The 16454-nt window shown below is 45.0% G+C and overlaps 1 protein-coding gene and 1 pseudogene across 13 annotated transcripts in view; one reads left to right on the top strand and one right to left on the bottom strand.

The window, feature by feature from the left end:
• EGFL6 (EGF like domain multiple 6) overlaps positions 1-16454 on the top strand; it is a 256008-nt gene that overhangs the window by 179556 nt on the left and 59998 nt on the right. For 9 of the 13 annotated variants that reach the window (XM_072818136.1, XM_072818134.1, XM_072818128.1 and 6 more), the window contains 5 exons: positions 7210-7368; positions 8756-8846; positions 9020-9105; positions 9978-10183; positions 11250-11631. In XM_072818136.1, coding sequence (XP_072674237.1) covers positions 11372-11631 — 260 coding nt within the window. In that variant the 5' untranslated portion in view covers positions 7210-7368; positions 8756-8846; positions 9020-9105; positions 9978-10183; positions 11250-11371. The remainder of the gene's footprint in view (positions 1-7209; positions 7369-8755; positions 8847-9019; positions 9106-9977; positions 10184-11249; positions 11632-16454) is intronic. The other 4 variants (XM_072818131.1, XM_072818129.1, XM_072818133.1 and 1 more) reach the window with 3 other exon arrangements.
• Positions 16044-16397, bottom strand: LOC140627512 (non-histone chromosomal protein HMG-17 pseudogene; annotated as a pseudogene).

Below are 16454 nucleotides of genomic sequence, written 5' to 3'. Positions count from 1 at the left end.
GTAGTGCGGTGGTATGGAAAGAGCTGGTTGGCCCTCTCCAGTTGTGGGCTTTGGACACATCTCATAAAATACCATTCTAACTCTGATGACCTCTAACACTTGATGGGTTCTTACCTTATACCAGGTACCACTCTAAGGTCTGAGTTTGTATTAACACGCTTAGCTGTACAATGACCCTGGGAGGTATCTTCTTCCTATTTCACAGCTGAGGAAATGAAGAAACAAATTTAACTCTCTCGATCGCACCCCACCCCACCATGAGATACAGCTAGTAAAAGGTGGCGCCTTCGTTTTTTTGTGGGATTTTTTTTAAAGATTTTATTTATTTATTCATGAGAGAGAAAGAGAGAGAGAGGCAGAGACATAGGCAGAGGGAGAGGCAGGCTCCCTTTGGGGAGCCTGATGTGGGACTTAATCCCAGATCATGTCTTGAGCCGCAGGCAGATGCTCAACCACTGAGCTACTCGGGCTTTCCCTGGGGGAAACCTTTGAACCAAAGAGCAAATAAAATGAATTTTTAATTATTATTATTATTTTTTAAAGATTTTATTTATTCATGAGAGACACAGAGAGAGAGAGGAAGCAGGGACACAGGCAGAGGGTGAAGCAGGCTCCTCGAAGGGAGCCCGATGTGTGGGACTCGATCCCGGGACTCCGAGGATCACACCCTGAGCCAAAGGCAGACACTCAACTGCTAAGCCACCCAGGCGTCCCTAAAATGAACTTTTTAAAAGTAAGCTTCATGTACAAACATTTCCATCAAACCCGTGTTGCATTATTAATTCCTGAATATATGCAAACATCTATAATGTTTTAGTAATTATCTTAATGGAGCCTGGTAGCAAACATGGGATATCTTATTTCCATAATATGGAGATTAACATCAATAAAATTTTAATACATATTTTTCTATTTAGCAAAGATATCTATGAATATACGATAATTATCATATTGTGTTTCTACCATAAGCTTTCAGTTGCATAAATTCTCTGGCATCCAAGCAGATTCAGGAGTTTGACAAAAGAAGGAAATACTAGAATTTACAGATACCATAAATATGTCATTTAGGAAACTTATAGTGTACTTTATTATAGTGAGAAAAAAATCTTTTAAGATTTTATTTATTCATTCATGAGAGACAGAGACACTCAGAGAGAGAAGCAGGCTCTCTGCAAGGAACCCAATGCAAGACTTGATCCTTGGACTCCAGGATCACGCCCTGGCCAAAGGCAGGCACTCAACCACTGAGCCACCCAGGCGTCCCAAGAACAAAAAATTTTGTTTAGATTTTACTTATTTGACAGTGCGCACAAGCAAGGGGAACAGTAAGCAGAGGGAGAGGGAGAAGCAGGGAGTCCGATGCAGGGCTCCATCCCAGGACCCTGGGATCATGACCTGAACCGAGGGCAGATACTCAACCTCTGAGCCACTCAGGCGCCCCTGAGGACAAATTTTAAAAGATACATTTTCTTCACTTTGACACTATACAAATATTATACAGTACCAAAAACATGTTTGTAAACTCAGTGAAGTGGAAGGTGTGGGGCCATGCAATGAACTCAGGATTAGATTTATGGACTTTTATGGGTTTTATAGCTTTGTTGGTTATAGTCAGACTAGGATAAATAGAGTTGTATCAAAATGGCCACTTACAATCTAAAAAAAGACCAAAGTACCTCACAGTTCTGAAATTGGCCATGAGGAGCCTCAGAGCTCATATGTACAATAGAGTTTATGTTAAATGGACTTAAAAGGAGATCCTCAAAGTTCAGATGGAAACTGTTTCTATTAGAATATACATAGGTGTCTTGGGGGTCTCCCCAGAGGCAAGGAGGTTATTTGGAAGGTGATCCCAGGAAATGTTAGCAAGGGAATGGGGAAGTTCGATGGGGAGGAGAAGGAAGCCAATAAAGAGTGAATTATCAAGTCACTTTCCACACTAGGCATCTGGAGCTCCAATCCCCTGGGGAACACTGGGAGACCATGTAGAGTTTTCCCAACCAAGAGGTGAGGTGGTGGGGTGTAGAGTCACCAAATCCCTGTCCATCACATGACTAAAAGTCCTCCGATGAAGAGTGGCAAGTGTTCAAGATGAGCAGCCTTTGTCAATCAGTGGAGAAGCCAGAAAGCTAGGGGTGATGCCCTTGTAACATCTGCTGCAATAGATTCTGAAAATTCAACTGATGAAACTGTCTTTCAGTTCTTCAGCGCATTTCCTTTTCCCAGTAAAAATAAACTGGAGTGGCAAGAAGAACGCCAATCAGGTGCCCTCATTCAATCCCCATTTTTATATTTTACTGCCTCTAACTTCTTAAGGCCAACTCCAGGCTGGAGCTCTCTGTACCCATTTACTCATCTGTAAAACAGAAGTCCTGTATGCCATGATCTTGAGCATCTCTTCCATCTTAAGATTCTGTGTTTGATGCAAATGAACCTCTTTTTTTCTTTACTTGAAAGGGTCAGTGCAGGCTGGCCAGACTGGGCAAAAGGTAGAAGGTGGGATGTAATAGTGCTTTAGTCAGGACTCCTCTGGATGCAGGAGATAAAAACGGACTATCTCAAGTTCAAAGAAAGTATATGAGAAGGATCCAGGAACTCCTAGAGATGGAGGGCAGCAGGTAGGTCTAGTCCTTAAAGGAAGAGAAGAATCCTCAAACTAGTTTGAGATAGTGATCTGATATAGACTGTGATAGAGAAACAGATGGTTATAAGTATAATTGTAGAAACAGAGATGTAGGGGCGCCTTGGTGGCTCAGTGGGTTAAGTGCCTGCCTTCAGTTCAGGTCATGATCCTGGGATCCTGGAGCCTCACATCAAGCTCCCTGCTCGGCGGGGAGCCTACCCTTCCCTCTGCCCCTCCCCCTGCTTGTGCTCTCCCCCTTCCCCCCCCCCCCCGTCAAATTAAGTTAAAAAGAGAGATTAAATATATACAGGTACTGTGATAACTATAGAGATATATAGTGATAGAGGTATAGTGATAGTTATAGACATGTAGTTACAGATACAATATTAGTTATGGATATATAGAGAAATAAGCGTACACGGATTGAGAGTGATAGACATATATTTAGGGATGTATAGGTATAGGCAGGCATGGATATAATTACAGTTGTAGAGCAAGAGATACTGTGATACAGGTTTATATATGTGTAGCTAGATACATAGATTGTGTATAGATAGATACAGATATGGATACAGATATACATGTAGATGCAGGTAAAGACTGATACAGGACCACCTAGTACCTAAGCATTTGCTCCCCTTCTACTCAGTAGCCTTGTTGCTCCTGCTCCTCCATCAGTCCCCTGCCCTAACTTCAGCTTGGACACGCCTTGACTTGTCCCACTGCAGTTCTCCAGCCCCTATTGTTGATTGATTAATGACCTTCGTGTCCCAGATCCACAGAGGAAAAGCATGGTGTTTATATCCACCCTGGTCCAATCAGCTATGGCTGAGGACTGGTGAGTCACAGGGCACGACCACTGAGCCTACCATGTTAGTAAGATTGTAGGAGCTAGTTTTTTTTTCTGTTTAATTTTTTTTTTTTGTTAATGATAGTCACACAGAGAGAGAGAGAGGCAGAGACACAGGCAGAGGGAGAAGCAGGCTCCATGCACCGGGAGCCCGACGTGGGATTCGATCCTGGGTCTCCAGGATCACGGCCTGGGCCAAGGGCAGGCACTAAACCGCTGCACCACCCAGGGATCCCTGTAGGAGCTAGTTTTAAAATTTGGGGAACGTGGGGTATCTGGGCAGCTCAGTCAGTTGAGTGCCTGATTCTTAATTTTTTGTTTGTTTGTTTATTTATTTTTTGATTCTTAATTTTGGCTCAGGTCATGATCTCAGGGTTGTGAGATCGAGCCCCACATTGGGCTCCATGCTCAGCAGGGAGTCTGAGATTTTCTCCCTCTGCCCCTCTCCCTGTTGGCTCACTCTCTCTCTCTAAAATAAAATGAATGAATAAAACCTTCAAGAAAACTAAAATTTGGGGAGGGAATGCTAAGATGTTCAAGCACCCAAAATATGTCTTATTACTCCTGAGGAGTGCTAGAGGCACTTAAAGAGGTACTTAAAGAGGATGAAGACGCTTGGGCTGCCAATGATTCAAGGAAAGTATTTTTAACTTTAATTCCAGTAAGGTAACATACAGTGTGATAGTAGTTTCAGGTGTAAAACATAGCGATTCACCAATCCTATACATTACTCGATACGTACCATGATCAGTACCATGATCGGTGTATGCTTAATCTGCTTCACCTATTTCACCCCATCCCCCTCCCTCCCTCCCTCCCTTCTGGCAACCAAGTTTGTTTTCTATAGATAAGAGTCTGATTTTATGTTTGTCTCTCGTTCTTTGTTCATTTGTTTTCCTTAAATTCCACATGAGTGAAATCCTATGCTATTTGTCTTTCTCTGACTTATTTCACATAGCATTACCCTCTAGATCTATCCATGTTGCTACAATGGCAAAATTTCATTCTTTTTATGGCTGAGTAATATTCTATTGTGTATATATACCACATCTTCTTTATCCATTCATCTCTCGATGGATAGGCTGCTTCCATAGTTTGGCTATTATAAATAATGCTGCAGTAAACATAAGGATATATATATATATATATATATATATATATATATATATATATATATCTTTTCAAATTAGTGTTTTTGTATTCTTTGGGTAAATACCCAGTAATGGAATTACTGGATCTTATGGTAAATTCTATTTTTAATTTTTTTTAAACAGGAACTCTAAATTCTACACCCAACATGGGGCTCAAACACCCTGAGATCAAGAGTTCCATGCTCTAATGACTGAGCCAGCCAGGCACCCCTCTATTTTTAACTTTTTGGGGAACCTCCATACTATTTTCCACAGTGGCTGCACCAGTTTGCATTCCCACCAATAGTACATGACTTCTTTTTTCTCCACATCCTCAGCAACACTTGTATCTTGTATTTTTTATTTTAGCCATCCTGATGACAGGTGTGAGAGGATATCTCATTGTGGTTTTTTTTTTAAGATTTTATTTATTCAAAAAAAAAGATTTTATTTATTCATGAGAGTCAGAGACCTACGCAGAGGGAGAAGTAGGCTCCTCCCAGGGAGCCTGATGTGGGACTCCTCCCTGACCCTGGGATCATAGGATCACGGGGATCACGCCTTGAGCATTAGGCAGACACTCAACTGCTGAGCCACCCTGGCATCCCTCATTGTGCTTTTGGTTTGCATTTCAAGGAAAGTATTTTAAAGCAGCAGGAAAGTAATACTGAAAGGTGTATCTACCCATAATAAAAGCAAAGGAAAAAGAGGCAACCTATGCTAGACAAGGGGCTACAAGGCCCAGAGAATTTAAGAGAGAGAGCTTGGGATGCCATATCCCACCCCTTACCCTAAGAAAGTGTATGTCTTCCAGAAGCAGACCCTGAGACATAAATATGAGACTATGAGTGAAAATACCTTACTTGCAGGTGATTCAAGGGAACAATGGTAAGTAGGTAAGACAAGAAGGAAGCCATAAGCAGAGGGTGTATTTGGTGAGTTCTCCCTGTGGTCCCTGTCATGCTAGGCCAGCAGTTCTCAATAGGACAGGACCACCCTCATCTCATGATGGTGTACTGGAAGTGTATGAGTGTTTAAGTAGACATGACTGGGGGAACTAATGCCAGCCAATGCTAGACATCCTGAACTATGTTACCAACCCCTAGCGTTGTGCCTGGCACCAAGTGAGTACTAATTAGATTAATGCATATGTGCTAAAGATCTCACAGAATGTGTGGAATAAAGGCCAGAAGCAAAGCAGAACGAATATTAGCCACGATGGAAGAGAAATTTCATTCACTCCTTTATCCATCCATTTATTCGTTGAATTAAGATCTCTTCCTTGCTGAAATTAGCCCAGCTTTTCAATTTCAAATACAGTCTTTTGGGTCATAGTTGATTTTTCTTCCCCCCTTTCCACAAAAGAAAATGTTAGAGTCATGGTACTTTGGAGAGAGACACTTAAAGATCCAGAATTTTTTGCAAACATGATACAGAAAGTGAAGCCCAAAGATATGAACTGGCTTGCCCAGGTTGAGGAAATTAGTAGAACCCTGAACTAAATCCTGATTCTTCTGATTTCCAACCCTGAGTTCTTTTTACCAAACTCACTCTTCCTCACTCTAGAGGAGCAGCACTCCTGTGGGTCTGGGGCCAGTTATTATCCGAGCAGACAATTTTTCAAGATTTCCTAATTTATAAAAATCTTGCTATTTGAAAATAGTTTAAGTAAACAATTCATGAACGTAGGGGATAATCCAGGAGCAGCATTTATACGTGTAGAACCCAAAGAATTTATATTCTTCCTTCCTTGTTTCCACGGCACCCCAAAGTACTTCTGTTAACACTTAGACCATTAATTCTAATGTATTTACATGTCTGTCACCCAGGGCAAAGGATTATCTCTTAATCATCTTTACATCCCATCTGGGCACAGTGTCCACCCCATGATTGGCAAGAGGACAATAAGTGTTTGTTAAAGGAGTAAGTCTATAAAGGATATGGAACTTTTTGCAAATAGGGAGGGGTATATGTAAAAAAAAGAAAAGCAATATTTTGTTCTGGCAAATTTTGCTACCTTTATCTTAAAAGAGGAATCACAAATATAGTTCCAATTTTACAGTCCACAGAACATTTCCCAACCAAGCTTTTTCAAGTCAAGTCGGAGCGGCTTTGAGTAAGCGTCTGTACTTTTAAGGCCCATCTAAATGGAGTTGCCTGGCTTTCATTCTCAGAAATCATTGTATAGGATTTCTGTAGGACAAAATAAATAGACAAGCCCTGCAGGGGTATGCCAAGTTAATACATTCAATTGTGAACAGGAAAATAGCAAAGGATATTTACACGTGGAACAGGAAGGAAGTATACAGGGTGGACTCCAGCTCTACCACCTCCCAAGAAAGACAAAAAGAAAAGCCCTCGATGATTGAGTGCCTTCAGTTGGGAACATAAGTTTAGTCAAAGTCAAGGGCACTAACATTCAAACAATGAAATTTCATTCACTTGTAGACAAGGAGATTTTTCTATATAGTAGTGACATTTAAAGGGTCATAGATCATAGATTGGTCACTTAAAAATTAGATGAAAGCCATGCTGATCCTCACCGACATATAAAATATTCACTGTTTCTGGTGGCAAACTGACCTTATCCCCCCTCCCCCCACCAGGCCATGAATCCCTGCTGTGAAGAATAAGGTCTGACAGCAAAATGAACCACCAGTGAGCTCTGGCTCCCAAATCCACGTTTTTTCTGTTCCATTGACAGATGACCATATACGAGATGTAACTGCTCTAAACTTCACGAGCCTCATCTGTAAAACGGCATGGTAATATCTTCCTTGTTGTCAGGAGTAGATAATCATTCTGAAATATCTAGCATATAACAATCCATAAATAAGTTTCTCTTCAATTATCAAGCAGGAGGTTTTTAGAGCTGGCAACACTTGAGGGGAAATGAATCATGGTGTTATTTTTTTTCCTCTTTTAATCTCACCTTCATTTTTTTCTGTTCCCCAAGAAGTGTGGTCCAGATGTTCTAAGAACCACATGTTAGCTGGCCAGCCCAGGTCACCAGGGAGAAAAAAGCTAGAGACCGTCCAGCGGACACATTTCTACCGAGCGGTCCCCACCGGGCCTGGCACTTTGTAGGTTACAGATAAACGTTTGAGCAAGAATGAGGGGAGAGGACAAAGAAGGAAGGAAGGAGGAGAGGTGGGGAAAAGGAAGGATTTTTTTCTTCTACCATGGAGCTCCCAAGAACAGGGACTTTGACAGGCACAAAATGAAGAAAAGCAATATGTACCCGAAGACACACCTTCCCACATAGAATTTAGCCGTGTCCCCTTCAAGAAGCTTACACATCCTCGTTGACTCCTTTCGTGGAATAATGAGAGAAAAACAGACTGGGAAAACCCATCCAATTTCTAGAACATGTCACTGCAATTAACATAAAAGAAGAATTAAGAGGTACCATTTTCTTCTTCAGAAGGAATGATCAAGAAAACATGAAGTTTGGGGTGCCTGGGTGGCTCAGTTGGTTAAGTGGCCGACTCTTGATTTCTGCTTAGGTCATGAGCTCAGGGTCCTGGAATCCAGCTCCATAACGGCCTCCGTGCTCAGTGGGGAGTCTGCTTGAAAATTCTCTGTCCCTCCCCCAACTCGCACATGCTTGTGCTCTTCTCTTAAATAATCTTAAAAAAAAAAAATGAAGTTTTAGGAGAAGGCCATGTGATGGAAACAAAGGTGTGAACTCATCCTGTGTTGTGGCTTTGGGCAAGGTGCTTCACACATTGGAGCTTTTTCTCCACTTGTAAAATGTTAGAGTTGGTCCAAACAATGGTTCTCAAGCTTGGCTTGCCATTAGAACCACCAGGGGAAAAAAAAAAAAGAACCACCAGGGAACTTTCTACAGGTCCCCACACTCAACCCACTGTTCGTACATTAGAAACTCTGGAGGTGGGGCTGGGGCACCAGGAGTTTCAAAGCTTCCCAGATGATCTCAGTGTGCAGCTGAACTTGAGAACTGCTCCTCCAGGGGATCTCTAGACTCTCACTACCCTAAGAGGTTCCCAGACAAGCACCATAGGCATCTTGAGATCTTTTTAGTAATCAAGACGCAGGTCTTACTCCAGAGCTATGCAATCAGAATCTGCATTTTAACAAGACCCTCAGCTAATTTGTAATGACCATAAAGTCTGAAAACTCTTCCCTTAGACTCTCTTCCGTCCAGCCGTTTCATCTGCTAATGCTTTGCTTCTGGTGCTGCTGTTTGGACGTAATTTTGGATCTCAGCGCCAGGCACAATGTAAGAAAAGTTCTCTATGTGTTACAGGTATATATTTAGAAGGCACAAAAATATCCTGTCACACCTGTACCACGCAGGGGGCTCAGTGAAAATAGATTGAAAACAAAAGTAGCACTGTAAAAGGTGTGGATGATTTTATGAGATTCTGATCAAAGATTGCTTTTCCTTTGTAGAATGCAGTGTGGGCCCCCTAAAGAGCGGTGCTCTTCAAAGTCAGCAACGCCACAGTGTTATTAAAAACACCTGCCTCTACATGGCGGTTCGTATCCAGTGTCTTCTCACCTGGCAACACATCACTTCCAGGTTCCTTCTCTTCATCATGCTCCCTGACGGCGCCTTGGTTCACAGCTCCCCTCAGGAAATAATAAGTGGGTCGGCCGAGGGGAGTTTGAACACCCGGGATGTTCATCACCTCTCTTAAGCCTACAGAAGAGAAGTCTGCTCTGATAAAAGCAAAAAACAGAAACTGCACCACTTTAGAACTTAGGGCTAAGAAGGCAGGATGGCCCCCACATGTTAGGCTACTCATGTTTTATTGGGACTTTTTGGAGTAATGGTTTATTTAGAGGAGTGATCTGGATTTGCGTGTTTAGGGAGAAGTGGCGTGGCCAAAAACTCATAATTGCAGATCAAATTCAGCCTCTAGAAATGAGGTAGCAGCCAGTGTGGTGCCCGGCCCCTGCCCCCCTGGGCCTGACCGTAGGACATTGGTAGTTAGCATCTGCAAGGCTGGGGGCTGCCTTTGGCTGTCAGCCCCCAGTCTGCCCTCACCACACCCCGCCAAAGTCCTAGGATCGGTTCCCTGCTAGGGCCTCCGGCAGTGACTGAATGCAAGTGCCTTTTGGATGAGCTCATGCAGAGACAGCTGGCTCTGGGAGATGCTCAGCAGCTCGGAGCTCCTGTTGCCCCCAGCGATGACCCCATGATCCATACTTGCTAGTTCCCTTCCTGACTTACTCCTCACTCCCCTGCCAAGGTCGTCTGCACCTCCAGAGAAAATTGCTTCCACTCCGCTCCTTGCTCCCATGGTCAGCTTGTGGGGAAAGCCACACTAAGATTTTAGATTCCATTTGCTTTAAGGTATTTGCAAGCACATGGTTCATACCTTCTGTTCTTTCCTTTCAATTTTAGTATTTTCAGTAAACCAAATCGGTTTTGGGATGAAGACTAATGGCCTTGAAGAGGTCATCTAATCGATTACCTTATTCATGAGACTCATTTGACATCTGAAGCCACCCGGGGAGTAAGAAGTAAGCAAAAGGATTTCTCTATCAGCAGAGCCCCAGGGACAGGGGCCCTCCTTTCCAGTTCTACACTTGTTAGTTGCATGAGCTCGGGTGAGTCGCTTACCCTGACTCCGTTTTTTGACACTTCAGAAATGGGGGAACTAATAATCACTATCTATAGAGTTGTGGGTGTTGAGCAAGATGATACACGCACAGTGTTTAGGACAGGGCCTGTCGCTATCATCTAGAAACAGCTCAGTGGTCTAGCTGGTTACTAACCAAGGACACCGAATCCATTAGGACACCTTCAACCATAAAACCAAAGATCCAGCATGACTTAGACAGGTAAGGAGATCTACTATGGTGTAAATGAAGAATCTGTGGCAAGAATCTTCCCCCATCTCCACTCCTCACATTTTATTGGCTAGAATTAAGGCATATAGGGACTACGTAACCGGAATTGAGCTTGTCAAGACAAACTTTCTTCATATTCTAGTTTAAACTATTCTCCATCTAAAACTAGGTCACAGGGGGTGTTGAGAGCTATTGCTGAGTAACAGATTGTCACAGTAAGGCCTCCGCTTGGCTGACACTGCTGACCGTGGCTGAGCTCATTCGTGGATCTGTGGGTTGGGCGACTCTAGGCTTGAGTAGATAGCTCTGTTCCACCTGTTCCTCATTCTCCTTAGGTTGCCGTGCTGGCTGGGGCTTGGTCTCCTTGTGCCCATGAGAGAGGCTCGGGTATTTCATGGCCTAGGCTTGGAACTGGCAACTGGTTAACCTCTGCGCGTATGCCATGGGTCAAAGCAAGTCACAGCCGAGTCCCGAGGGACAATGTGGGGTCATAGGTTCTGCCCACTGTGAAACCAAACGGTATAGATGCAGGGAAGGGGTAGAGGAGGGACCAGTTGTGTTTCTGCACGGGTTACTATATCACAGTATCGTCTTGTGGCCCCATGTGAGCAGGCTGTTGCAAATGAGCATGGGAGGTCACCTGTCAAATGAAGGGGTTGCCCAGGACCTGGTGACCTTCCAGCTCTAGCAGCCCACGATTTGCAGTTTGTGGAAGAAAACCTAGCAGAGTATGAAAACCTAAACAAAAGTCGTAAAGGAGTGTTCTGAACCAGCATCCTTGGTTCCCGCTTTGACTTAACCAAATTCTGAAATCCGAGCGCAGGTATCCCCGAAACCTGCCGCAAGCAGCTGTCTGAAACCTGGCACGACGGGGGACTCTGACCGGAGTGAAGTGAACCGAGTCGGGGGACGGTTCCCCGGCGAGCGCCAGCGCTAGCGCGGAGGATGCGCGGGTCGGGCTGGAGGCGGGTCCCAGCCAGATGTGCACGGCCCGCCCCGCCCGCCCGCCAGCAGCACCCCGAGCCCGAGCCGCGCCGGCGCCCCCACCGCCTGCTGGGACCGCGCCGGAGGAGCGGAGGAGCGGAGGCCCCGAGGGGACAGAGGACACGCAGCGGGAGGCCCCAGCCGAAGATGCCGCCGCCCTGGGCCCTGGCGCTCCCGCTGCTGCTCCCCTGGGTGGCAGGTGGCTTAGGGAACGCGGCCAGGTGAGTGTGCTGTCGCCCGGCCCCAGCTCCTCCCGGCGGCGGCCCTCCTCGGCCCCTCCAGGCACCCCTGCCCGAGTGGGGGGCTGCCGCGCGCTGCGACGCCGTTTCCCGGGTGCCGGCCCAAGGCGCGCGGGCTCTGCTCCCCGCGCCCCTTTGGCCGAGGCTTGCCCCCAGTCCCACTGCCCCAGCTGTGCCCCACCTGGCGGCGGCGGGCGGGCTGCGGGAGGAGGGCGGGCGGTGGCCCCGCGCGATCCGCGGTGCCGGCGGGGGTGCGAGTGCCAGTGGGTGGGTGGCATCCGTGCCCGGGGGGGGGGGGGGGTTGTGCTTTCCCTTCTATCTGAAGGGCACCCACTGACGGTCAGTCGCTCGCTTTGCTGGGGGAGGAGGGGGAGAAACGGGAGCACAGAGGAAGTGTTTGCTGTGCTTGGGCTGAGCCGGCTGGGAAGGGGGCTCCTCTACTCAGTGCCTTCCTGATGGAGGTTAATGAACTGGAAAGAAAGGATGTGGTTATCACATGAAATCGACTGATTTTTCCTGCCGTGGCAATTTAGAATCTGAAGCCGTGTCTCTACTGTTGATAAACTTCTCGAAGTCCTGAAACTTATTTTTCCTGAGATCAGCAAAACCACTTAGGAAGTACCTGCATCCTGTCCTGGCACTATTCTAAACACTTTAGGACTATTAACCCAGTGAAAAACCCATAAGTGTTCTGTATGAGAAGTACTATTATTGTAATCCTCGTGTGGCAGAGAAGAAAAACGAGGCACCGAGAAGTTGGACTTGCCCAAGGAGGCACAGCCAGTGAGTGATGGAGCTGGCATTCGGACCCAGGCAGTCTGGCTCAGATCCCTGCCTTTCTCCAGGGCGCTAGGGCAGCCTTGTAGGAATCAGTCACTGGAAAAGCTTTCCTGGTTCTTTGGCTGCGGTATCTTGTTTTCTGAGGTGTCCACCAGAGCAGGGTTTCTCATCCATGACACTGTTGACCTTTTGGGCTGGGCTGGATAATTATTGGTTGGGGCTGGTTGGAAAGCTGTCCTGTGCGTTATAGGATTTTGAGCATTATCTGTGGCATCTACCCACTAGATGCCAGGAGCAACCTCTCCACCCAGAATGTCACCAGACGTTGCCCAAGGTAGGGGCGGAGGGGCAGTGGTTTGCAGAATCCCTGCCTTGTGGAGATTTTTCTAGTCGACAATTCCTGGGGAGAGCCGCCTCAGAGCCTTGGTTTGGAACAGGCTTCTGAAAGGTGAGCCTGTCTATCTTTGTTTGACTTACAGAAAAAAAAAAATCTTTCATCAGTCAGCCACAGTATTAAGGGATTTTGAAGTTCAAACAGAACAAACCTCAAACCAGGTTCTGAGAATGTATGATCGTAAGTTTCAATTTCCTTTCCACAATAAAAATGTAAGCAGATGCAATTTGCTCATAATCACATTCTCCTTGAGCATTGGAGGTTCTTGTATTGCTAGAAAGCCCACTTAAGAAAGACCAAATGCAAAAAAAAAAAAAAAAAAAAAAAAAAAAAGAAAGACCAAATGCTTTTGGGAGATGAGATTAGCAGTTCCTTAGCAGCCGGCAAACGGACCTCCAAGAGCCTCACTTTCAAAGTGCCACCAAATTAAATTAAAAGCCGAAAAGCCCCCCAATAAACCAAGGAATATTAAAATGAAGAATCCGTGTCAGGATTCTGCAGTTCTGTGGTTTTCAAGATGTGAAATGTGCTTTCTTTGCACAACGTCAGGTTCACACGCTGGTGTGTTTATTATCTGCTCAACAGGCTTGGCAATGTCAAGTGGCAGCTCTTCGGGAGCTGCCCAGACGCCGTGTTTCATCAACTCCAGCCTCCACATGAGGGATGATACCTCTACAGAAAAGGCAGAGACACTCGCTACAGAAGAGTGTGGACACTGCTTGTTTCCTGGGGCTTCCCAACTTAAAAACTGTGACTGATACAGGAATTTCTAATATAAGCACTGGGTTGCTTTTTTTTTTTTTTTTTAAAGATTTTATTTATTTATTTGGCACAGAGAGAGAGAGAGAGAGAGAGAGCGCACAGTAGAATGGCAGGGAGAGGGAGAAGCAAGCTCCCTGCTGAGCAAGGAGCCAGGACTTGGGGCTCCATCCCAGGACCCTGGAATCATGACCTGAGCCAAAGGCAGACACTTAGCTGACTGAGCCACCCAGGCTCTCCAGGGTTTTTTTTTTTTTTTTAATTGAAATACTACATAATTTTAGTGATCCAGAGAATTGCATGCCACCTCAATGGTGCTTAGTGCATTGTAGATCGTTAACACTCATCAAATGAATAAACCATTAGCAGCATATATTTTCCTGATCATAAGCATCAGAATTTGGCTTGAACCCTATACTTTTTGTTTTCTATTTATTTGTTTATTTATTTACTAGACAAAGAACCTGATTAACCTTGTTTCAAACTTTATTCCCAGGCTTCGTCAGATTAATTAGCTGCAAAGAATGAATTGTGTCTAAGCAAAAAGCTGAAAAAGAGCTGTAGTGTCCAAAGGGCTTGGGTTTAAAAATATTTAGAGATCTAGGGGCACCTGGGTGGCTCAGTCAGTTAAGTGTCTGCCTTCGGCTTGGGTCATGATCGCAGGGTCATGGGATCGAGCCCCACATCAGGCTCTCTGTTCAGCGGGGAGTCTTGCTTCTTTCTCTCCCTTTGCCCCTTTCCCTGCTTGTGCTCTCTCTCTCTCTAATACATAAATAAAGTATTTTTTTTAAAGTTTAAAAAACATTAGGGATCTAGATCTTATCAGAGCCATGAACAAAATTTTAGAAAAACACTCATAAAAATAACAGCTCCCAGTCACTTCTTCAAGTTCTCTCTTCTGCAGAGGATGATGCAATTCAACTTGCTTCATTCTTAGAAGCTTCGTCAAAATTCTTCCGAGGATCTGAGACTTCACCGTCCTCCTCCTTGGTAGGCAGCGAGTGGTGCTTTCCCATCCACAGGGTGTGTGGGCAGAGCTTCAGCCAGTCTTCTTAAACTAGCCAGAGCGTGTGCACCCAGCTGGTGTAGGATCCTGGGGAGCATTTCTGTGGGCTGCTCTGTCTCAGTGCCGCCTGGAATGGACAAAGCGTCCGTCGCCGGGAACACCTGCACTTCAAGGTTGGGAAAGTGGATCCTAGTTCCTGGCTTTGTGAACATGTTCACTTCTCCAATACCAGAAGGTATTGTCTACCCCTTCTTTCAGGAGAACTGAAGCTTTTTATCCCGTACTGTAGCGCTTCGGATGAACCACCTTCTTTCAGTGGCGGTTCCTTCCCCACCAATGCGCACCAGTGCTTGCATTTTGACGAGTTTCTCCTGGTTTGTGATAGTTTCTTTCATCTTGCTGGAACAGAAATGGGGCTGCGTGGGGGACTAGGGTTGGCACTCGGGGGTGTCGGGTGGATCAGCTGAGATTAAGTCGAACCTAGACTTTTTTTTTAATTTTTAAAACTTTTGCACTTGAATTCAATTATTTATTTATTTTTATTTTTAAATTTTTATTTAAATTCAATTTGCGAACGTATAGTATAATACCCAGTGCTCATCACACTACATGCCCTCCTTAGTGGCATAGGGTGGTCACCCCATTCCCCCTCTGTCCTCCTCTTTCATAACCATTTGTTTGTTTCCCAGAGTTAGGAGTCTCTCATGGTTTGTCCTCCTCTCTAATTTTTTTTTTCAAACTGTATCCAGCTTTATTAAAGATACTTTTCATAAACAATCATAGTATTTCAGGCAGGACATGGGCAGACGATCGTTAGCAGTATACAAAACTTTCAAACTCCCTTTTCAATGGACTACCAAAATCAGAAAGCCACCATAAAACCCAATGAAGTCTTCATGTGATGCTCTGAACAGGGAAAGTTTAGAGTGAGGGTTGACAGTTCACATTTAGCATGTTGTTTAACAACTTTTCACAAGCCGACCCTGACTTTCAGGAAATGAAATGAAAATGGCAGAATTATCAATCTGAAGATCCACAAGCTAAAAAAAGGAACTCTTTTGAGGGACGCCATCTCAGTGGTGACACTGTAAAGTCCAGATTGCCTGACATACTGGGAACCATTTCATGGGGTCAGGCTCCAACAGGTCTCTGGGTTTAAGGGAGTCAAGTCTATGTTGAAGGCAGAGAGGGAGAAGAAGACATAACTGAATTTTAGTTTTTCCACACCACCAAGGTGACCCATGTGTGTCAACATCAAGGAATCCCTCCTCCTGGGAGCCAAGAAGAAGTTTCTCAAAACTAGAAGGGAAAGGTGTTTTTCCCCCTTGTTACCAATCTAGCTTCCAAGATATTCTATTAGTGACATATGCCCTTCCCCCAAAACAACAATGAAGTGTTCCGTGTGCTAACAACATAGCTTTAAAAAAAAGTAAAAGTTAAAAAAAAAAAGTCTGCATTTTTATAAAACTTGATAAAAAATAGTATTTCAAACTGTACAGTCACCAGAAGTACACAGTTATCAAAAATGCACACACTTCACTTGGCATCTCCAGCACCTTCAGCTTTCTGTGCCTGGTCTGTTTGGGCATCTCCATTTTCTGCAGGGTTATTTCCATCCTTGCCAACATCAGCTTTCCCCTTTTTCCCTTTGGGTACCTTCTCTCCCTTCTTTGCAGGGGCCTTTTTAGGCTTGGGCTCTGGCTTTGGAGGAGCAGATTTAGCAGATAACCTTGCAGATCCTCTCTGGGGCTCATCCTTCACCTTGGCTTCATCTCCTTTAGCATCCCCTTCAGCCTTTCTCTTGGGCATGGTGGCAACGGTGGCGGGATGTAAGCGCTGGACGCAGGGATGCAGCGGCACGCAGGC

The sequence above is a fragment of the Canis lupus genome, chromosome X, assembly GCF_048164855.1.
Source record: "Canis lupus baileyi chromosome X, mCanLup2.hap1, whole genome shotgun sequence".
In the NCBI taxonomy this organism is placed as follows: Eukaryota; Metazoa; Chordata; class Mammalia; order Carnivora; family Canidae; genus Canis; species Canis lupus.
This window is presented reverse-complemented; position numbering and strand designations above follow the sequence as displayed.